The sequence below is a fragment of the Heptranchias perlo genome, chromosome 31, assembly GCF_035084215.1.
Source record: "Heptranchias perlo isolate sHepPer1 chromosome 31, sHepPer1.hap1, whole genome shotgun sequence".
In the NCBI taxonomy this organism is placed as follows: domain Eukaryota; kingdom Metazoa; phylum Chordata; class Chondrichthyes; order Hexanchiformes; family Hexanchidae; genus Heptranchias; species Heptranchias perlo.
The window spans coordinates 18,968,383-18,992,010 of NC_090355.1; the positions used below are offsets into that span (position 1 = coordinate 18,968,383).

General features: G+C 40.8%; 1 protein-coding gene across 4 annotated transcripts in view; it reads left to right on the forward strand.

Annotated features, from left to right (window-relative positions):
• The window catches only part of LOC137300543 (rab GTPase-activating protein 1), a 178,786-nt gene that overhangs the window by 66,211 nt on the left and 88,947 nt on the right, over positions 1-23,628 (forward strand). For all 4 annotated transcript variants that reach the window (XM_067969676.1, XM_067969679.1, XM_067969677.1 and 1 more), the window contains 3 exons: positions 4,986-5,160; positions 6,231-6,324; positions 15,376-15,526. In XM_067969676.1, the coding sequence (XP_067825777.1) occupies positions 4,986-5,160; positions 6,231-6,324; positions 15,376-15,526 (420 nt within the window). The remainder of the gene's footprint in view (positions 1-4,985; positions 5,161-6,230; positions 6,325-15,375; positions 15,527-23,628) is intronic.

Genomic DNA, 23,628 nt, shown 5'->3' on the forward strand with positions numbered 1-23,628 from the left:
CCATTCAAGCAGCGCATTCCAGATCATAACTACTTGCCGCGTAAAAAAGTTTCTCCTCATGCTGCCTTTGGTTCTTTTGCCAGTCACAAATTGGTGTCTGCTGGTTCTTGACCCTTCCGCCAATGGGAACAGTTTCTCTTTATCTAAAGCCTTCATCATTTTGAACACTTCTATCAAATCTCCTCTTAACCTTTTCTGCTCTAAAGAGATTAACCCCAGCCTATCCACATTACTGAAGTTCCTCATCCCTGGAACCATTCGAGTAAATCTTTTCTGCACCCTCTCCAAGACCTTCACATCCTTCCTAAATTGCGGTGTCCAGAATTGGACACAATACTCCAGTTGTGGCCGAACCAGTGATTTAAAAAGGTCCAACATAACTTCCTTGCTTTTGTACCCTGCCTCTATTTATAAAGCTCAGGATACCGAATGCTTTTTTAACCACTTTCTCAACCTGTCCTGCCACCTTCAATGATTTGTGCACATATACCCCCAGGCCTCTCTGTTCCTCTTTAGAATTGTACTGTTTAGTTTATATTGCCTCTCCTCGTTCTTCCTGCCAATATGTATCACTTCACACTTCTCTGCGTTAAATTTCATCTGCCATGTGTCCGCCCATTCCACCAGTCTGTCTGTGTCCTCTTGAAGTCTATTACTATCCTCCTCACTGTTTACTTTGCTTCCAAGTTTTGTGTCATCTGCAAATTTTGAAATTGTGCCCTGTACATCCAAGTCATTAATATATATCAAAAACAGCAGTGGTCCTAGTACCTACCCCTGGGGAACACCACTGTATACCTTCCTCCAGTCTGAAAAACAACCCATTCACCACTACTCTCTGTTTCCTGTCACTTAGCCAATTTCATATCCATGATGCTACTGCCCCTTAAATTCCATGGGCTTCAATTTTGCTGACCAGCCTATTATGTGGCAGTTTATCAAACGTCTATTGAAAGTCCATATACATCAACCCTCTGATACCTCATCAAAAAACTCTATCAAGTTAGTTAAATATGATTTTCCTTTAACAAATCCGTGTTGGCTTTCTTTTATTAATCCACACTTGTCCAAGTGACTCTTAATTTTGTCCCGGATTATCTTTTCTAAAAGCTTCCCTATCACCAAGGTTAAACAGGCTGGCCTGCAATTGCCAGGTTTATCCTTGCATCCTTTTCTTGAACAAGGGCGTAACATTTGCAATTCTCCAGTCCTCTGGCACCACCCCCATATCTAAGCAGGATTGGAAGATTATGGCCAGCACCTCTGCAATTTCCACCCTTCCTTCTCTCAGCGACCTAAGATGTGTCCCATCCAGGCCGGGTGACTTATCTACTTTAAGTACAGCCAGCCTTTCTAGCACTGCCTCTATCAATTTTTAGCCCATCCAGTATCTTTTACTGTGACTTTAGCAGCATCTTCTTCCTTGGATGCAAAGTACTCCTTCAGTACCTCAGTCATGCCCTCTGCCTCCACACGTAGATCTCTTTTTCGGTCCCTAATCAGCCCTAGCCCTCCTCTTACTACCTATTTACATGCCTATAGGAGACTTTTGGATTCCCTTTTATGTTAGCCGCCAGTCTATTCTCATACTCTCTCTTTGCCCCTCTCATTTCCTTTTTCATTTCCCCTCTGTACTTTCTATATTCAGCTTGGTTCTCAACCTTGACTTCTGTCATACACCCCCTTTTTCTCCTTCATCTTAATCTCTCTCTCTTTCGTCATCCAGGGAGCCCAGGCTTTGGTAGCCCTACCTTCCCCCACCTTGTGGGAACGCGTCTAGACTGTACCTGAACCATCTCCTCTTTAAAAGCCACCCATTGTTAGATTACAGTTTTGCCTGCCAATCTTTGAGTCCAATTTACCCGGGCCAGATCCATTCTCAACCCACTGAAATTGGTCCTCCTCCAATTAAGTATTTTTACTTTAGATTGCTCCTCGTCCTTTTCCACAGCTAATCTAAACCTTATGATACTATGATCATTGTTCCCTGAGTGTTCCCCCACTGACACATGTTCCATTTGACCTACTTCATTCCCCAGAACTCGATCCAGCAATGCTTCCTTCCTCGTTGGGCCGGAAACATACTGATCAAGAAAGTTCTCCTGAACACACCAGAAATTCCTCCCCCTCTTTGCCCTTTACACTATTACTATTCCAGTTGATATTAGGATAGTTGAGGTCCCCCGTTATCATTACTCTATAGTTCTTGCAACACTCTAATTTCCCTGCAAACTTGCTCCTCGATATCCTTCCCACTAGTTGGTGGTCTATAGAATACACTTAGTAGTGTGATGGTGCCTCTATTGTTTCTTAATTCTAACCAAATAGATTCCGTCTTTGACCCGTCAAGGGCATCTTCTCTCTCCAGCACTGCAATATTCTCCTTAATCAATACTGCCAACCCCCCTCTTTTCTTTCCTTCCCTTCCCTATCTTTCCTGAACACCTTGTATCCAGGAATATTTAGTACCCAATCCTGCCCTTTTTTGAGCCAGGTCTTCGTTATCGCCATGACATCATATTCCCATGTGGCTATTTGCGTCTGCAGCTCACCAACCTTATTTACCGTGCTTTGTGCGTTTACACACATGCACTCTAAACCTATCTTAGACTTTCTCGTATTCTTAGTCTGATCCCACCTAATACTGTACTATTTCTTGCTCTAGTGCTATCTGTCTCTCCCAATCCTTTGTGCACCTTTTTTCTCCTTTCTAATGCTACATCCTAGTGCCAAATTAGTTTAAACCCTCCCCCACAGTATTAGTGAACCTCCCCGCGAGGACATTGGTACCAGCTCTGTTGAGGTCCAACCGGTCCGTCTTGAACAGGTCCCTCCTGCCCCAGAACTGGTCCCAATGCCCCAAGAATCTGAAGCCCTCCCTCTTACACCATGTCTCAAGCCACACATTAACCGGCCTTATCTTCCTATTTCTGTATTCACTAGCGTGCGACATTGGGAGTAATCCAGAGATTAATACCTTTGAAGTCCTACTTTTTAACTTCCTCCCTAGCTCCTGACCGCAGTACCTCATCCCTTTCCTACATAGTTGGTACCCACATGGACCACGACTTCTGGCTGTTCCCCTTCTCCCCACAGAATGTTTTGCACCCTCTGAGATGTCCTTTACCCTGGCACCAGGGAGGCAACACATCATGCGGCACTCATGTCGGCGGTCACAGAAACGCCTGTCTAACCCCTTGACTATCGAATCCTCTATGACTACTGCATTTCTCCACTCCACTATGCCCCCCTGTGCAGCCCTCTGCCCCATGGTGCCATGCTCAGGACTGCACTGCTTTGAAGTGTTGTCACCCTCACTGGTATTCAGTGCTGAATACTGGTTTGAGTGCTGCACTGCCTACCTCTTCCTACCCTTTTGGATGACCACCCACTTGCTATCCTGAACTCTGTGGCTGAGGGGTGACCACCTCCTGGAACGTACGATCCAGGAAACCTTCAGCCTCCCTTATGCTCTGCAGTGACTCCAGCTGCCCCTCAAGCTCAGAAATCCTCAGATTGAGCTGGAGCAACTAGAGGCATTTCCTGCACATGTGGCCCTCCAGGACACATGAATTCCACACGCGCAGAAATTGCAGGCAATGGGTCTCAGCTGCCCATCCATTATTTATATAGAAACCTTTTTTTCCAAACTTCCTTTAGATACTTATTAATTTACTTACTGTTTACCCTACCCTTTTATTTCAGGCCTCTCAGAACACTTCCTTTCTGTTCACTGTCCTTCCCCCTCTACACCTAATTCTCAAGTTCCCACTTGGTTCACGATCAACTCCATTCGCAATGCGTTCTGTGATTTAGCAGATAACCTTCTATTTTTTACATGTTTTTGAGAACACCAGTTACAACTGCTCAATCAGCTTCCAGCTCACAGTAATTACCATCTATTCAGGCAATCACTTACAACTGATTAACTGTTAACTGCTACTGCTGCGCAGTTTCTGTTAACAGTTAACTAACTTGCAGTTTCTTTTAAAGTTTTAAAGTTCTAAGTTAAATTTTAAACTGAATTTTAATTTCAATTCTCCCACTACTTTACCAGTTCCCAATCTCACCAAATTCTCAAATTCCCACTCGGTTCACGAACCACTCCATTTGCAATGCGCTCTGTGCTTCAGCCCTCCGTAATATCGCCTGTCTCCGTGCCTGCCTCATCCCATCTGCTGCTGAAATTCTCAAAAAGCTTTTGTTACCTCCAGACTCGACTATTCCAATGTTCTCCCAACCAGCCTTCCATCTTCCACCCTCAGTATACTGTAGCTCTTCCAAAACTCTGCTATCCGTATCCTAACTCGCACCAAGTCCCGTTCACCCATCACCCCGTGCTCGCTGGCCTACATTGGCTCCTGGTCCATCAATGCCTCGTTTTTAAAATTCTCATCCTTGTGTTCAGATCCCTCCGTGGCCTCGCTCCTCCCAATCTCGGTAATTATCTTCAGCCTTACAACCCTCCGCGATCTCTGCGTTCCTCCAGTTCTGCCCTCTTGTGCAGCCCCGATTTCCTACACCCCACCATTGGTGGCCGACCTTTCAGCTATCTAGGCCCTAAGCTCTGGAATTCCCTCCCTAAACCACTCTGCCTCTCTAGCTCTCCTCCTTTGAAGACCGTTCTTAAAACCTACCTCTTTGACCACTGTTTTAATATCTCCTTACGTGGATCGGTGTCAAATTTTGTTTGATAAGGCTCCTATGAAGCGCTTTGGGACGTTTTACTATGTTAAAGCCGCTATATAAATGCAAGTTGTTGTTCCATGTAGATCACTGACATCCCTTAAATGAACAGTCAGAAGCAACTTTACATTTTTCTGACAAAATTGACTGAACAGTTAAACCCAGAAATGTTGCATATTTTGACATGCACTCTGAATAAGATGCACTGTATAGTCCAAGGTGTAAAAGGTTATTTATTGCATGTCTGAGTATATTGCACATGCTCCCTAAATCTGAATAGCCTTTAAATTATTTTACAGATAGAACGAAAAGAAAGAAAAAGTAATAGTGATACACTGTATGAGGTTGCAAGTTTGGAAAGTGAATCGGAGCGTGAGCGAAGAAAAACAACAGCAAGCCCAACCATACGCTTACCTCATTATGGATCACAGGGATCCATCATCCCTTCACCTCCTGAGGATGATGAAGAGGAAGGTGAGTTCACTCCAACTCTGAACTGGCTGTTTTGCTTGCTTTGTAATCTAATGTACAATTTGCAAGATGCCTTTTAATGTTAGTGTATCCCCTCCTGGTTTTAGAGTTATAACTGTTTAAATTAACACATTGATGGGTTGTTCACCATTATTTTAGGCCAATTGTGTTTGGAATCCATTTTGAACTAAGATATAGGACTAATGAGGGTTGAAGTAAAGATTTGATTTTCAAGTTTTTTTTTGTCCGTTTATTGTGGCTTTACTCGTATCTGGTTCAAACCCAATCACTATCCCCCGGGTACTGATTATAGGGCAATTTTTGCAGCACCAGATCTACATTTAAATGAGTAAACATGCACAATTTTTAAGCTGCTATTCACAATTTTTTTTGTTTGAGATTACTGCTTTACCCAATGGCAAAGGTTCCATATGGATCAAAAGGAGCTTTGCTGGTCTGTAAAGAATAAGCTTCTTCAGTTAAGCCATTGAGTACGATGCAATCCAAAACTTGGCTGCCATCTCTTCTGATGGCAGTTGTTTATACTGCTGCTCTAGGCCCACTTGATTTGTCACTGACTTGGGGGCTGCCATCAGCAACAAAGTCAATGTGGAAATAAAGGGATGTATATCCTTTGTCAACCCCCTACCCCAATGCCATTGTTTTCCTCTTTTTATTCTTTGTGAAGGATAGTTTAATTGCAAAGATTAGCAATACTGCAATTATCATGTGTATCTAAAGTACTTCCATTGTTTTAATCAATTAGTTGGCCTTTCATCCTACACGCAATTGAGGTAGATTGAAAAATAAATACTGCACACACCATGCAAAGACTAAGATTGTATTAACAGATGGAAAGTGGAACAAAATGTAAATCCAAGAATGTGGTGTTCAACTACCATATGTATTGTAATGATATTTCATGTTACTGGGAAACATTTGATCAGAAAAGCAGGATTTGATTGATACCTTGGCATACAGTGTATGAATATAAGTCTTGACATGATTCTTGCAGCCAGAGAAGGGAAGTCATCTTGAATCAGCCTTAATCAACCTATTCTGTTTTTTTTCAGATAACGATGAGCCTCTCCTGAGTGGCTCTGGTGATGTGTCCAAAGAATGTGGTGAAAAGATTTTGGAGACATGGGGAGACTTACTGTCAAAGTGGTGGGTAGAAAAAGCCATCTTACAGTTTTGTTTGAGATCTTGTGAAGCGCTAATATTTTCAAATTTTGTAGCTTTTAAAGTTTAGTATTATAGAATCATAGAATCATAGAAGTTTACAACATGGAAACAGGCCCTTCGGCCCAACATGTCCATGTCGCCCAGTTTATACCACTAAGCTAGTCCCAATTGCCTGCACTTGGCCCATATCCCTCCATACCCATCTTACCCATGTAACTGTCCAAATGCTTTTTAAAAGACAAAATTGTACCCGCCTCTATTACTGCCTCTGGCAGCTCGTTCCAGACACTCACCACCCTTTGAGTGAAAAAATTGCCCCTCTGGACCCTTTTGTATCTCTCCCCTCTCACCTTAAATCTATGCCCCCTTGTTATAGACTCCCCTACCTTTGGGAAAAGATTTTGACTATCTGCTTTATCTATGCCCCTCATTATTTTATAGACTTCTATAAGATCACCCCTAAACCTCCTACTCTCCAGGGAAAAATGTCTCAGTCTATCCAACCTCTCCCTATAAGTCAAACCATCAAGTCCCGGCAGCATCCTAGTAAATCTTTTCTGCACTCTTTCTAGTTTAATAATATCCTTTCTATAATAGGGTGACCAGAACTGTACACAGTATTCCAAGTGTGGCCTTACTAATGTCTTGTACAACTTCAATAAGACATCCCAACTCCTGTATTCAATGTTCTGACCAATGAAACCAAGCATGCTGAATGCCTTCTTCACCACCCTATCCACCTGTGACTCCACTTTCAAGGAGCTATGAACCTGTACTCCTAGATCTCTTTGTTCTATAACTCTCCCCAACGCCCTACCATTAACGGAGTAGGTCCTGGCCCGATTTGATCTACCAAAATGCATCACCTCACATTTATTTAAATTCAACTCCATCTGCCATTCATCGGCCCACTGGCCCAATTTATCAAGATCCCGTTGCAATCCCAGATAACCTTCTTCACTGTCCACAATGCCACCAATCTTGGTGTCATCTGCAAACATACTAACCATGCCTCCTAAATTCTCATCCAAATCATTAATATAAATAACAAATAACAGCGGACCCAGCACCGATCCCTGAGGCACACCGCTGGTCACAGGCCTCCAGTTTGAAAAACAACCCTCTACACCCACCCTCTGTCTTCTGTCGTCAATCCAATTTCGTATCCAATTGGCTACCTCACCTTGGATCCCGTGAGATTTAACCTTATGTAACAACATACCATGCGGTACCTTGTCAAAGGCTTTGCTAAAGTCCATGTAGACCACGTCTACTGCACAGCCCTCATCTATCTTCTTGGTTACCCCTTCAAAAAACTCAATCAAATTCGTGAGACATGATTTTCCTCTCTCAAAACCATGCTGACTGTTCCTAATCAGTCCCTGCCTCTCCAAATGCCTGTAGATCCTGTCTCTCAGAATACCCTCTAACAACTTACCCACTACAGATGTCAGGCTCACCGGTCTGTAGTTCCCAGGCTTTTCCCTGCCGTCCTTCTTAAACAAAGGCACAACATTTGCTACCCTCCAATCTTCAGGCACCTCACCTGTAGCTGTCGATGATTCAAATATCTCTGCTAGGGGACCTGCAATTTCCTCCCTAACCTCCCATAACGTCCTGGGATACATTTCATCAGGTCCCGGAGATTTATCTACCTTGATGCGCGTTAAGACTTCCAGCACCTCCCTCTCTGTAATATGTACACTCCTCAAGACATCACTATTTATTTCCCCAAGTTACCTAACATCCATGCCTTTCTCAACCGTAAATACCGTGTGAAATATTCATTTAGGATCTCACCCATCTCTTGTGGTTCCGCACATAGATGACCTTGTTGATCCTTAAGAGGCCCTACTCTCTCCCTAGTTACTCTTTTGCCCTTGATGTATTTGTAGAAGCTCTTTGGATTCTCCTTTGCCTTATCTGCCAAAGCAATCTCATGTCCCCTTTTTGCCCTCCTGATTTCTCTCTTAACTCTACTCCGGCAATCTCTATACTCTTCAAGGGATCCACTTGATCCCAGCTGTCTATGCATGTCATATGCCTCCTCCTTCTTTCTGACTAGGGCCTCAGTCTCCCGAGTCATCCAAGGTTCTCTACTTCTACCAGCCTTGCCCTTCACTTTATAAGGAATGTGCTTACCCTGAACCCTGGTTAACACACTTTTGAAAGCCTCCCACTTACCAGACGTCCCTTTGCCTGCCAACAGACTCTCCCAATCAACTTCTGAAAGTTCCTGTCTAATACCATCAAAATTGGCCTTTCCCCAATTTAGAATTTTAACTTTTGGGCCAGACCTATCATTCTCCATAGCTATCTTAAAACTAATGGAATTATGATCACTGGTCCCAAAGTGATCCCTCACTAACACTTCTGTCACCTGCCCTTCCTTATTTCCCAAGAGGAGGTCAAGTTTTGCCCCCTCTCTATTCGGGCCATCCACATACTGAATGAGAAATTCCTCCTGAATACACTCAACAAATTTCTCTCCATCCAAGCCCCTAATGCTATGGCTGTCCCAGTCAATGTTGGGAAAGTTAAAGTCCCCTACTATTACCACCCTATTTTTCTTGCAGCTGTCTGTAATCTCCTTACATATTTGCTCCTCAATTTCCTGTTGACTATTTGGGGGTCTGTCGTACAATCCTATCAGTGATCTCTCCCTTCTTATTTTTCAGTTCTACCCATATAGACTCAGTGGGCGAACCCTCGGATATATCCCCCCTCACTACTGCCGTGATGTTCTCCCTAATCAAGAACGCTACTCCCCCTCCTCTCTTACCTCCTGCTCTATCTTTCCTATAGCATCTGTACCCTGGAACATTGAGCTGCCAGTCCTGCCCCTCCCTTAGCCATGTTTCAGTAATATCAATAACATCCCAGTCCCATGTACCCATCCATGCCCTGAGTTCATCTGCCTTGCCCATCAGACTTCTTGCATTGAAATAAATGCAGTTTAATCTAGACTTCCCTTGGTCTTTGCCCTGCTTTCTCAGACCATCTGTCCGGTCATGTTTTGTACACTCTCCCTTACTGCCTTTTGTTTCTGTCACCACTTTACTTCCCACTGACTTCCTGCATCAGTTCCCATCCCCCTGCCACATTAGTTTAAACCCTCCCCAACAGCACTAGCAAACACTCCCCCTAGGACATTGGTTCCAGTTCTGCCCAGATGCAGACTGTCCAATTTGTACTGGTCCCACCTCCCCCAGAACCGGTTCCAATGGCCCAGGAATTTGAATCCCTCCCTCTTGCACCATCTCTCAAGCCACGTATTCATCCTAGCTATCCTGTCATTCCTACTCTGACTAGCCCATGGCACTGGTAGCAATCCTGAGATTACTACCTTTGAGGTCCTACTTTTTAGTTTAACTCCTAACTCCCTAAATTCAGCTTGTAGGACCTCATCCCATTTTTTACCTATATCGTTGGTACCTATATGTACCACGACAACTGGCTGTTCACCCTTCCCCTCCAGAATGTCCTGCAGCCGCTCCGAGACATCCCTGACCCTTGCACCAGGGAGGCAACATTCCATCCTGGACTCCCATGCTCTTTACCCATAGAACTGTAAATTTTCATTCTTCCAAGTATTTATCCAATTCCCTTTTGAAAGTTGTTATTGAATCTGTTTCCACCACCCTTTCAGGCAGTGCATTCCAGATGACGATAACTCGCTGCATAAAAATTTTTGTCCTCATGTTGCCTCTGGTTCTTTTGCCAATTACCTTAAATCTGTGTCCTCTGGTCACTGACCCTTCTGCCACTGGAAACAGTTTCTCCTTATTTACTCTATCAAAACCCTTCATGATTTTGAACACCTGTATGAAATCTCCCCTTAACTTTCTCTGCTCCAAGGAGAATATCCCTCGTTTCTCTAGTCTGAAGTCTTTTATCTTGTAGTAAACCTCCTCTGCACCTTCTCAAAGGCCTTGACATTCTTCCTAAAGTGTAGTGCCCAGAATTAGCACAGTACTCCAGCTGGGGCCTAACCTGTGTTTCATAAACGTTTAGCATAACCTCCTTGCTTTTGTACTCTATGCCTCTATTTAAAAAGCCAAGGATCCCATATGCCTTTTTAACAGCCTTCTCAACTTGTCCTGCCACCTTCAAAGACTTGTACGTGTACACCCTCAGGTCTCTCTGTTCCAGCACCCCCTTTGAAATTGTACCCTTCACTTTATATTGCCTCTTCTCATTCTTCCTACCGAAATGAATCACTTCGCACTTCTCTGCGTTAAATTTCATCTGCCACGTGTCTGCCTATTTTACCAGCCTATGCCCTCCTGAAGTCTGTTACTGTACTTCTCACAGTTTACTACATTTTGGAGTTTCGTGTCATCTGTAAACTTTGAAAATATGCCCTATACACCCAAGTCCAGATCATTTAATATATATTAAAAAGAGCAGTGGTCCCAACACCGACCCGTGGGGGACACCACTGCACACTTCCGTCCAGTCTGAAAAACAACCATTCACTACTCTATGCTTTCTGTCCCTTAGCCAATTTTGTATCCAAGTAGCCACTGCCCCTTTTATCCCATGGACTTCAATTTTGCTAACATCTATTATGTGGTTCTTTATCAAAAGCCTTTTGAAAGTCCATATACACAACATTAACCGCACTACCCTCATCAACCCTCTTCATCTCAAAGACCGCCTACTTCCACCACCGTAACGTCGCTCATCTCCACTCCTACCTCAGCTCATCTGCTGCCGAAACCCTCATCTATGCTTTTGTTACCTCCAGACTCGACTGTTCCAATCTCTCCTGGCCAGCCTTCCGTCTTCCACTCTCCATTAAATTGAGCTCATCCAAAACTGCTGCCCGTATCCCAACCTGTACCAAGTGCTGTCCACCCATCAACTCTGTGCTAGCTGACCTACATTGGCTAATTGTGCTGCCCTAGCACAGATTGGGATGAAGCCTGGGACCTTCTGATATGTATGGCTTAGTACTGCACCACAAGGTATATTGTCCCACTAAGCCATCGGTGTGATGTCAGTAGGGAATTTCCGTTTAACACATTTAATACAACTCACACTTTTTTTTTACTTGGTTTAAAAACAGTTTCTTCCTAACCATACCGCCCACTGATTGCACAAGCTAATTTAATCAAGAGGCTGGTTTGGGTTGTGGACATTCGCTATCAGTGCTGCCATATGGCTAACCTGTAGAAAACACAGAGTCAGATTGTGGGAGCTTTTCACTCAAAGATGAAATTGCTTGGCTCTTCATGGCAGTCTGTTTATTGGGCCAGTGGAATGGTTGGTTGGACTCATCTAACAAAGCTAAACCATTTGGAATGAAGGATGGACCTGTGACACAAACTCTTGACCTGATCAGTGCTACTTCCACTTGACCTATTAGGCTATCATGCTCCGTAGTGCTGGTTTATTTTAAAATCTGTCACTATTTGAATTTACCCAGTGCCCCTCCCCCCTCAGTTTTCTATGTGTAGAGATGCAGAAGCTATGCTATTATGTTTTAATCATTTTTAAACCTTCACTTTATTACAATATTCCAATCTTTCAATTTTTTATTATATATTTAGGCAGTAAGCTAGAACAACATCCCATGACCTAGCATGCAAAATACTTTAGTTTTTTAAAAAATTTCCTGCACTTTTGGCCTTTATCATTTTCTTGACTGCACAGATTAGGTGAGTCTATTTCATGCAAATGGAGACAGAGCTTATCCACAATACTACTTAGCAATAGTGAAACAGTGAGCACAAAAATTCAGCATTTTTTCCTTTGTGGTTTAAATGCCATCCTTCATTTTGATACTAGTAACTAGGCATCACAACCGATATTACTGCAAACAAGGTATGGAATCAGATTTTGGCACTGCAGACCACAAGCTACAGGGCTACAAGAAATAAACTCTAAACATTCAAATTTTAGCAAAGCAGTTTTAACAAATAAAAATGCAGCAATCACATATTTGATCCCTTATTGCTTATTTTGGTATCTTGGAGTTCCTAATGAAATAATTACTGTGTAATGTAACTAACTGAGTCAGTCCATGAACAACTGTTTTATTTAACAATATTGTTTACTTAACAAAAAAATTATCCCAGCTTCAAAATGAAGCAATCCATTCTCTTCAAGTAGAGCTCATCACTTGGTGTCTGCCCCTCTCACTACTGTCACTAGCCCAGTCTATCACATTCTCTTCTGCCAAAAGCGATTTTTCACTTCTTCCATAATCTCTTGTTTTCAGCCAACTGCAAGTTCTGACCTCCACCCCATCATAATTACTGATCTTAACCTCTTGTCAACTTGCAACTTCTGACCAAAGGTAGTTCTTACTCACAGCTGCTTCATCACTACTTTATAGAGCTAAAAATAAAAATTATATAGTGTCTTAATGGTCCTCTCTGAAATGTTTTGAAATGTGCCTTGCATAGAATGAATAATTTTCATCTGCAGTGACTGTTGATTGTAAGCATATGTGGCAGTCAATTTGCACACAAGATTCCACAGACCGTAATAAAATGAATTACCTGCATTTGGTGATGTTAGTCAGGACACTGGGAGAACTCTGTTCTTCTTCAAATAGTGCCGTAGGATCTTTGTTACGTATCTAAGAAAAGATAAAGCCATCAAGCCCATACACTCACCACCTTTTTTGTTGGATCTTATCCCCGAGCCTTCCTAGCTCCTAGGAAAGGCCAAAAAAGACCTGTAGCCAATTAAGGAGTCCCCTGTCAAAAATTCCACTCCAACCTGCAAAGATGATCAAGCAAGCTCCAGGAGGACATCTGTGTGCACAAACAGGATAGGCAGATGGAACCAATCAAAGGAGCTCATGTCCAACAATGCAGCACTCCCACAGTACTACACTGGAGCGCTACCCTGATTCAACACTAAAATCCAGGAGTGGAGCTTGATTCCCTCCTTTCTACTTTGGAGTTTCTCATTTTCAAGACTAACCTACATGTCTACATATCCACCAGTGATCCAGTAAATATTTGTTATATAAACATTGCAGGCATTCTTCCACTTTCCACAGAAATGAATCCCCAACTATTAGCAAAAGGATCACTGTTATCGGGATAAGAATTCTCACCTCTTACCTTCAAGTTTCTGTCCCTTTCACACTTCCCACCTCCCACCTCCTTGATAGAAAAATAGCTTGTTATATATTATTGGCAACTATCTTTGAGCACTAATCAGTAATCTCAACAATTTAAAATTTGTTTCTCCAGACCACACCTATTTTTTTTAAAAAGCTATCCAACGTTGTTACTTTGAAATTTCCATGATTGGAACTGTCCAGTCGTCTTTTGTCCACTTATTTAGAAAGAAAAATGGGTGAATGGTGAAATAAGACTTCACTGTTGATCAGGAGAAAACCATACTATGCATAAGACCCAATGTATTAATCCACTAGAGAATAATCTGATCCCGGAAGGTGTGTGCATGCTGAGTACAGATTAAAGCTTGGCCAAACCAAGTTGTGCTATGATGGTGAAATGAGCTTCAACTTTGCCTTGTACAATGTGTGTTAAGATATTTACAGTTGTAGCACTCTAAACAGTTTTATTCAATATAAACGAGCATAAAAACTAGTTGGATGACCCATTGCAAGGTTGATCCAGAGATTGGACAGTGGTCAATAAAACTTGAGACCTTTTTTAGGTAGCGCAGAATATAGGTGCTTCCTAGTGGGAACATGATACAGTTGTTCAGAGACACTAGTAGGTGGATCTCCCCAGTTGTTTTTATTGCTATAGAAGAAAATCGATAGTTGAAAGTCTCCTGCAAATTTATAGATCTATTCCCTCATTTTCCCGTATCATCACGAAGATAAGGAAAGAGAAGGCAATGCAAATCATCGTTCTTAGGGTGCCTCCTCTTTCTGAAATTTTGATATCTGATTCCTTCTATAGTGGAGGGTGGGAAGGGAGAAAGTACATAGAATTTGCCATTCCAAAAATGAGAATCTGCCACATTGGAGGATGAGACTGGGTTGTGGGTATGGCCGGGCTAAGTATAGAGATATGGAGAAAACCTTTTTTTTAAAAAAAAAGGAATTGAGTGCATAGTAGATAAAACTGTATATCTAAGCCATGCCAGTTACATTCTTCCGTATTGGCTATGTGATTAATCGAATCCAGGGGTCCTATAAGCCCAGATCTGTGTACATCAGCCATTAATAAATCCAGTTGCCGCAGCTTTTTTATTTTATTTTCAAAATCTGTGACTTGAATAATAAGCATGAGGCATTTTGAGGTCATAACAATGAAACCCCTTATTATGTGCATTGGATACAGTAATCTTACACATGCCCCCGTGTGTGTTTCTCCAATCTTCTCGAAGGCAAACTGATGAATACTCTAGTGAGACAAGCATAATTATAAACCACTAGGCTGATTTATCTTGCAAGTAATAATTGGACCAACAGAATAATGTTTACTATGGATTTTAACCTATTTTGTAATGTTCATGGTAACATGATAACCAAACACGCCACGCTATCCCTGTTAGCGCACTAAGTGTACTTTACTAACCAGTAATTTCCCTGAAAGTGCTCAGCACTAATGTTAAGCAAAGGAGCCTTACTTTCTGTCTCTCCTCCTTGCCAGATCTCTCCAGACTGTGTGTGTTCGCGCGTGCTCCCCTACACACACGCACACACACACACCCCCCCCCCCACTCCGTGCTCATTGTCTGCAGTAGCATCGGTTTCTTGGAGAAAGTGGTGGTAAGAACTGGCAGTGACCAGAGATGCGAAGAGGTGGTAGCTACAATCTGTGTATGCGGGTTCAATAGCTCGAGTTCACGGGCTGTAGATTCAATTCCCCTGCTATAACCAAAGCACTAGTTTTTGGAACTTTGAAAAGAAAAACCTTTTTTTGATTCAGCGATATAGGTAAAATTGCCATCAATCTTTCCATGTTTAACAGATTCTGTTTGAGCAGATTTGTGGTGTTTTACAATCGTTAATTGAAATATTATTTTGTAAATAGTAGGCACATTATCATACTTGAAGTTTCTTAATTTCTGATATGAAATTATGTGCAGGCATCTAAATCTGAGTGTAAGACCAAAACCACTGTCTGCCTTAGTAAGAAGTGGTGTCCCTGAGGCTCTACGTGGTGAAGTTTGGCAGCTGCTCGCAGGATGTCATAACAACGACCAGATGGTAGAAGACTACAGAATTCTTATCACAAAAGTAAGTAATTCTACATTTAAGCAAATCTTGTGTCTGGCATTTATTGAACAGAAACCGCTTACGTTGGGCGATGCACAGGTTTTTTTATTTTAGGCCATTTGTATGCACTTCAGTTGTCATTTTATTTTGGTTGAAAAATTAATTTTGAAATTGATATTCTTAAATGGTGGGCAGTTGGTACAATCCATGAATTGTCCAGGAAGAGTTTATATAAGTAATCTTTGAGACCTGGTTGGGCTTCAGTCAAAAGCTTTATTTATAATCATCAGTCAATTATTTAGTGGTGTACTCACCATCTATTAAACTACAAGTGTATACAAATATCTTGTTATTAATGATTTCAGATTAAGAAATGGTTTATCAGAAGCTGTTGTGAAGAGAAACTTGTCAAGTTGTGGTTAAACGTTTACTGACGGTCATCAGCTGTTAACCTTGCATTAAGAATTTGCTTCCAGTTTTTAATTGAGTTTTTCACATGGTTGCATATGTTGCCGCATCATAAGAATTGCAACTCAGAAGAATTTCTTTAAAAATCCTTGATCATTAAATTTGTCATAAAAATTTTGTTAAAATATTCCACATAAAATATTCCATATTCTCTTATTATAAAAAGGCATTTCCAGCATTGTCTGCTATTAAAAAAAATGAAAACTAGTTACCAGATTGCTAGATTACCATTTTAATTGCAAAAAAAGTTAATTTTTAAGGGACTTTTAATTCAAAATAGAAAATGCAAAGCTTGGCATTTAATTCACTCTTTGATATTTTGACATGAAAGTAATTGGAAAAATAACTGAACTTTGTCAGGTCAAGCAATGCTTAACTGAAAAGAGCTAATGATAAAAATGTTTTCTATGTTTAAAAATATGCCATTAATACATTGGAAATAATAGTTGGTAGCTTGACTTGACAAAGGCAGTCATGTGGTTCCTGTTTGGTTGCATGAGCTTACATTGGAAAGTGATTGTACTTATTTTGAAATGGAAATGTTTTTGTACATTAGTGATGTAGGTTGATATTCAGTAAATGAAGTATTTTCAGTAAGAATGGAACACTGAACGGTATTAGTTACTTGGATCTTTATATTTATCTTCTATTTGGAAGTTATTGTGGTGGTGTTATTGTGATTCCTGTTTTATGTCTATGGTTTGTTTGCAAAGTTTGAGTCTCCAGCCCTGAAGACAATGTGATTAAAGGTGCATTTACACTGCAGCTGTAGCATTGGTGCAAAGCAGTGTCACTCTACACTGAAGCTGCAGTTATAGTGTAAAGTGGAGCCTAAATCTGGAGCAAGGCTTGACCTGAGTCTGGAGCAAAACAGAGTGAAACTCTATGGAGGAAAGAATTGTTATCTCCAGTTTACTCCACACACGTTTTAGCATTGGTTGAAAGCTAAAATCATGTAAACTTGTCGTGTAAATGCATCTTTAATTTAGTCAAAGGCATGCACTAGTTTATAAGGAATCTATATTTTCAAGCTTTGATTGAAATGGAACTTGAATGAAATACAACAAACTTTCAAGATCTATGTTTATGATAAAACATCAGAATCTGGACTTTGAGTTGTGGTGTCATGTGTTTATTTTCGCATAGACCATCAGCTAATGGAATTGCACATGATCTGGAGTTTGAGATTTAATAGACAGTTAACCAAGATTACTGCATGATGCTGCACACTTATTCCACCAGTTTTGAAAATATTAAGTGCTACATTTTTTTGGATACTGTTTATGACTGTTTATTTTGGATGGGGACATGAATAGGAACAGGACAAAACTCATTCTGCCTACTAATCATCTTCATCTTTCACACAAAAGATGATTTATTATCAACTGAAATTCTCAAATATTCCATGTGAAACTGATTCTCTTAGATTAGAAAAAGGCATGTGTTGCAAAATTCTTGAATTGAAACTCAAGTACCTTTCAAAAAAACTACACACAAACTACAAGATCTCTTGTTATCAACGTTATAGGCAATTTTCTGACAACACAGTAGAATAAGGCAACTGAGATATACAGAAATCTATTTTTCTTACTATAACCATTAACTTTGTTTTAAATTGGTATTGCACCATAAATTAAATTGCTATCTTTCTATTTGAAATATTAAAACTAATAGAATATAAATTGTTTTTATACTAATTATAAATGGTATATAGTTTTTTTTTCTAGTTTAATTTTCTGCCAGTTAATAGTATTTTTAAAACCTTTTTAGCTCTTTCTATGGTATTTATATATTTAACAAATTTGAAATGTTATATTTCCTAATATGTACATTTTTTTTAAAAGTGGGCTGACTCTGAATAGTAAACTATGTAGAAACTGTGCTAGAGTTTCATTCCAGAACATTGCGAGAGTTATCACCGTGAACCGTATTTTTGGTTCATTCAAATCTTTTCCAATATTAATGGCCAGAAATAACTATATTGCTGTAAACCAAGAGCAAAAATTGGTCCTTTTGGGTTTGATAATGGTATAACGCCAGTGTAAACCAGCAAGTGGATCTTAGCTGGTAGAAGAGCCCAGAAACAGTTTTACATTTGTGTTCGTCATTGCTTGCACATGAATTATCTTTTAACAAATATTAAGATATTTCTGCTAATCAGTATCCCAGCAACTTCAAAGATCTTGAAAGCTAACAAGTGGCTTTAGAAAGAGAAACATTTTCAAATTGTACAGTGTGTCAGTTAGTTAATTAATTACTGTACTGGTAATTGAGAATATGCACGGCAGTAGGAGCGTTGAGGCTAATAGTAATGCACCCACTACTATTACCCGGCTGCAATTGGCTAACTCAGCACAGACCAGAAATCGAACCAGGCCCCTTCTGATCTGTATGGCTCATTTGTGCACTGCCTTTATGAATTGATTAGGGAAACCCATATCTTTTATAAATAAGAAAACTTTGCAGAGAAGTTGGATTAATTATTTAAGAAAAGTATTACTTTAAAGTACATGTAACCATTTTTAAAAGTAAATAGAAACTAAACCTTCATTGGTACCATCTTTTAAAGGTGGGTTTTATAGTTTTTTTTTGCACTTGGGCAATCTGTTTATAATCTGATTAATTTTTTATCCACTGTTGAATGTTGTAATAGTTTAATCTGTTTGGGAGCATTTAAAACAAGACTTCTATTGGGCTTTGTACACATGAAACTTGTAATCTGTTGCGCGGTGCCAATAATAGTGACCAACTCAGAATACATTACAGCAACGCTGGAATTTCTGAAAATGTTTAAAATATTTTGATGGTTACTTTAAACACCAACCAACACAGTTATGACAGAATTTATATGAAGTGATGCTGTGTATTTAATATCTACAAAATTGCAGTGGAACTGCTCTGTTAAGAAAAAAACATTTAAAATGACATTGATCACAGGAACTTTCCTTAAAAAGACAGATTTCTGTAAGAGTAACCAGTTTATTTTTGGTTTTAATTGTGTTTCCTCTTTGGAATTTGTCATTTATGAAATAATTGAACTTATACTCCCTGCTGAAATTGATACTTGACCTAAAAATGCATTCTGTACATAATTTATCAAAATTATTCAGAGAAGTGTTTAAGAAAATCTAACACACCTTCTTAATCTGTTCATGTGCACAAATACTTGAGCTGGCTATATGTTGAACAGTAGGGTTGGATTGCTTAGGAGATGTATTGCAGTAACTTGTTGAATAATTTTTGAGGTGCAGCAATATTGTTTCTACAATATATCATTATATTTGTAAAAGTATTCAAGCCTTTTGGGCAGAAATTATTTTTTGGCTCAATCAAAACTTTATATATTTTAAAACGTATGCAGTAGAAATCCAACTTTAACTTTGAGTAATACAATACGACATATGGCAAAAACATGAACAATGCGCATTCATAATATTGATAGTCCAGTAAGTGAGGTTTAGGTTTAAGATGATGTGGCAAGCATAGCACGTCACTTTGAAGGCACAAGCAATTAACTAAGATAACCTGGTATTTTCAGCAATTATTGCACAAAGTGTGAATGTAGAGGTGGAATGTTACAAATGAAGAATGGTCACTTGGTCATCTTCCATATGACTTACTCGAGGGCTTAGGGTGCCTATGAAAGTGCGCTAGAGCAGAGGGGAAAAAAACAGAAATTTGATTAGAAAGGATATTCATCTGCTTTGCTGCTTATTTGAAAGTGCAATTTTAGCTGCAGAACTGAATCATTCTTAATATATTTTCAGGCTAAAAAGAAAGTGGAACATCACTTTTATATGATAAAATAAACCCTGATCTTTGTGGAGGAGAAATAAGTCAACTTGTCTCGAACATATTTCACGACAATATATGAAAACTGTACTTGTAGCGCATGAAGTAATACTATTATGTTAAGAGGTTTCCTCGGCTAGGTGTTGGTGAGCTCCTCCTCTGTTACCACATAGGTGCCACTAACACCTTGTCAGTTCAACTATTAAAGATGACCATGCCTAATTTCCAGCGCCAGCCTCACTAGGATTTTTTGAGCGAGTTACAGATATCAGAAATGCCTTGCATTAGGGGTGGGAAATAGCAAGCTGCTAGAGGATTTAAAGGACTGCAGCAGCTTAAAGGGGCAAACATCGTTATCATTTACAGAAAAAGAAATTGTAAAATTCTGGAATGGCAGCCAAGAGGAGAGTACATAACCCATGAGTTCTGTGGGCAGTAGCAATACTGCTGCAGAAGTGAGGCAGAGGAGGACAATACTCTTTTTGGCACCATCACCGCAAGGCCCCAAGGAAGGAAGCCTAGAGGGAATACAAGGAAGTGGCCTGGGCAATGAGTGCCAACTTCACTCTCTTGTTTGGCCAGATAGTGCCAGAATAAGTTTGGCTTATCTGGTACGGTTATTAATGTAAGAGAGGTTGCCTACATGTTCCAAGAATGAACTGCACTGAGCATGTCAGTACTTACAATGATCTCCCCCTCACATTGTTAAAGTGCTTTAATAGCTTACCATCCTTCCTATGAGGCTATGCTGCATCCTGATGCCCCAACTTTTACCTGGAAGTGCTCCTTCACTTGCATACTCACATACAATCGCTCTTCAGAAGCTTTGCATGCACCTGCCATCATACCCATTATGGGCTGCATGCTGACACCTGGGTTTTGCTGCATGTCATATGGGGGCGGGGGGGAAGGTAATTCTCACTTTTTGCATTCTTTTTCGAGGAGAAGATAGTTCATAACACTGAGAGAGCTGTAACAGTGGAAGCCTGCAAATCTCCAACCTCCCACCTCCTATGAGGAACAGGTACAGCAAATCCTGGGGAGGGAAACTATATGGGACTTTGAAGATGGGGAAGTAGGAGGGCATGTGCCAACTGAGGGTTAGTGATGAACATCTGCAGATCCAAGGACATGTGCAGCGGAGGCCTGGCCAAATAGGTGCCCCAATGGCAGTCTGTGCTTCATCCATGGGTGCTCAGATTGTTGCTGCAGAGGCTTAGTGTGCCAGATAGGAGAGGGCTGTCTCTTCTAGTCCCCAAAGGATTAGCACACTTGCACCAAAGGGAAGTGCAGTGGCACGCACACAGTATTCATTAAAATTATAGTAGCACTAAAATTGTTGTGTGTATAGACTTTGCTTTTGGGAAGGTTTGGAGGTTGTTTTCAGCAGGTGGCATGGCTAGGAGTTTGGTGAGTTTTTTCACAGAAAAGTCTGTAGATGATTTCATCTTTGTGGAGGAAAGGGGGAAGTTGTAGACAAGACTGCTAATGTAGCAGCCAGGTGTGGAAGTCAAGAGATGTAAGGGTGGCACAAATATCTGTTGCAGTGCCAGTGGGTTGTCTTCTGTATCCTCTTCAGGCAGCTGCTGCTGAACTTCTTGCTGATCCTCTTGCTGCTGTGGGTGTCTTTCTCCTCTGAACCTTCATTACTAGGGTTTTTTTGTAAACCAAAATCATGCAGCACACAACCACAACTCTTGAAACCTTAATTGGACTAAATGGCAGTTCTAGGTCAATCCAGGCACCTGAACTGAATCTACAACATGCCAATGGAATGCTCAATTACTACTCTGATGCATGAATGGACTTCATTATACCGGTCCTCAACCCAGGTGGTAAGGTACTGCACAGCTGTCATGAGCCGTGGCTGCACAGAATAGCTTTTGTCTCCCAGGAGCCACCCCAAGGCTTGTCTTACTGGGTCAGAATGTTGGCCTGGTGGACTGCCTTAAAATGAAAGCACCGTGGCAGCTCTCCGACAAGTAAGCATGGATTTGCATAATCTGCTGTTGTTTGCAAATGAGCTGCACAAAGAGTGGAACCCTTTCACGATGAAGCTCATGACATTGAGCAAAGGAGAACTTAGGACCTTATGGGTGTAACAACAATAGTGGAGATGTAGGGGAGGGCATTAAACAGGAAATTAGAGACGCATGCAAGAAGGGTACAACTATAATCATGGGTGACTTTAATCTACATATAGATTGGTCAAACTAAATTAGCAATAATACTGTGGGGGAGGAATTCCTGGAGTGTGTACATATGGTTTTCTAGACCAATACGTTGAGGAACCAACCAGAGAATAGGTGATCCTAGACTGGGTATTGTGCAATGAGAAAGGATTAATTAACAATCTTGTTGTGCGGGGTCCCTTAGGGAAGAACGACCATAACATGATAGAATTCCTCATTAAAATGGAGAGTGAAGTAGTTGAATTTGAAACTAGGGTCCTGAATCTAAATAAAGGAAATTACGAAAGTATGAGGTGCAAGTTGGCTATGATAGATTGGGAAACTTCACTAAAAGGGATGACGGTGGATAGGCAATGGCTGATATTTAAAGAACGTGTGCAGGAATTACAACAATTATTCATTCTTGTCTGGTGCAAAAATAAAACAGGAAAGGTGGCTCAACCGTGGCTTACAAAAGAAATTAGGGATAGTATTAGATCCAAAGAGGAGACATATAAAATTGCCAGAAAAAGCGGCAAGCCTGAGGATTGGGAGCTGTTCAGAATTCATCAACGGAGGATAAAGCGATTGATTAAGAGGCGAAAAATAGAGTACGAGAGTAAACTAGCAGGGAACATAAAAACTGACTAAAAGCTTCTATAAATATGTCGAGAAAAAGATTAGTGAAGACAAATGTAGGTCCCTTACAGTCAGAAATGGGGGAAATTATAATGGGGAACAAAGAAATGGCAGAACAATTAAACATATACTTTGGTTCTGTCTTCACAAAGGAGGACACACATAACCTCCCTGAAATGTTAGGGAACCAAGGGTCTAGTGAGAGGGAGGAACTGAAGGAAACCAGTATTAGTAAAAAAAAATAGTGCTAGGGAAATTAATGGGACTAAAGGCTGACAAATCCCCAGGGCCTGATAATCTACATCCCAGAGTACTAAAGGAAGTGGCCCTGGAAATAATGGATGCATTGGTGATCATCTTCCAAAATTCTATTGGACTGTGGAACAGTTCCGACAGATTGGAGGGTGGCAAATGCAACCCCATTATTTAAAAAAGGAGGGAGAGAAAACACAGGGAATTACAGACCAGTTAGCCTAACATCAGTAGTGGGGAAAATGCTAGAGCCTATTATAAAAGATGTGATAACAGAACACTTGGAGGGCATTAACGGGATTGGACAATGTCAGTGTGGGTTTATGAAAGGGAAACCATGCTTAACAAATCTACTGGTGTTTTTTGAGGCTGTAACTAGTAGAATAGATAGGGGAGAACCAGTGGATGTGGTGTATTTGGATTTTCAGAAGGCTTTTGATAAGGTCCCACACAAGAGGTTAGTGTGCAAAATTAAAGCACATGGGATTGGGTGGAATGTACTGGCATGGATTGAGAATTGGTTGACGGACAGAAAACAGAGAGTAGGAATAAACGGGTCTTTTTCTGGGTGGCAGGCAGTGACTAGTGGGGTACCGCAGGGATCAGTGCTTGGGCCCCACCTATTCACAATATATATCAATGATTTGGACGAGGGAGCTAAATGTAACATTCCCAAGTTTGCAGACGACACAAAGCTGGGGTGGAATGTGAGCTGTGAGGAGGATGCAAAGAGGCTCCAATGTGATTTAGACAAGTTGGGTGAGTGGGCAAGAACATGGCAGATGCAGTATAACGTGGATA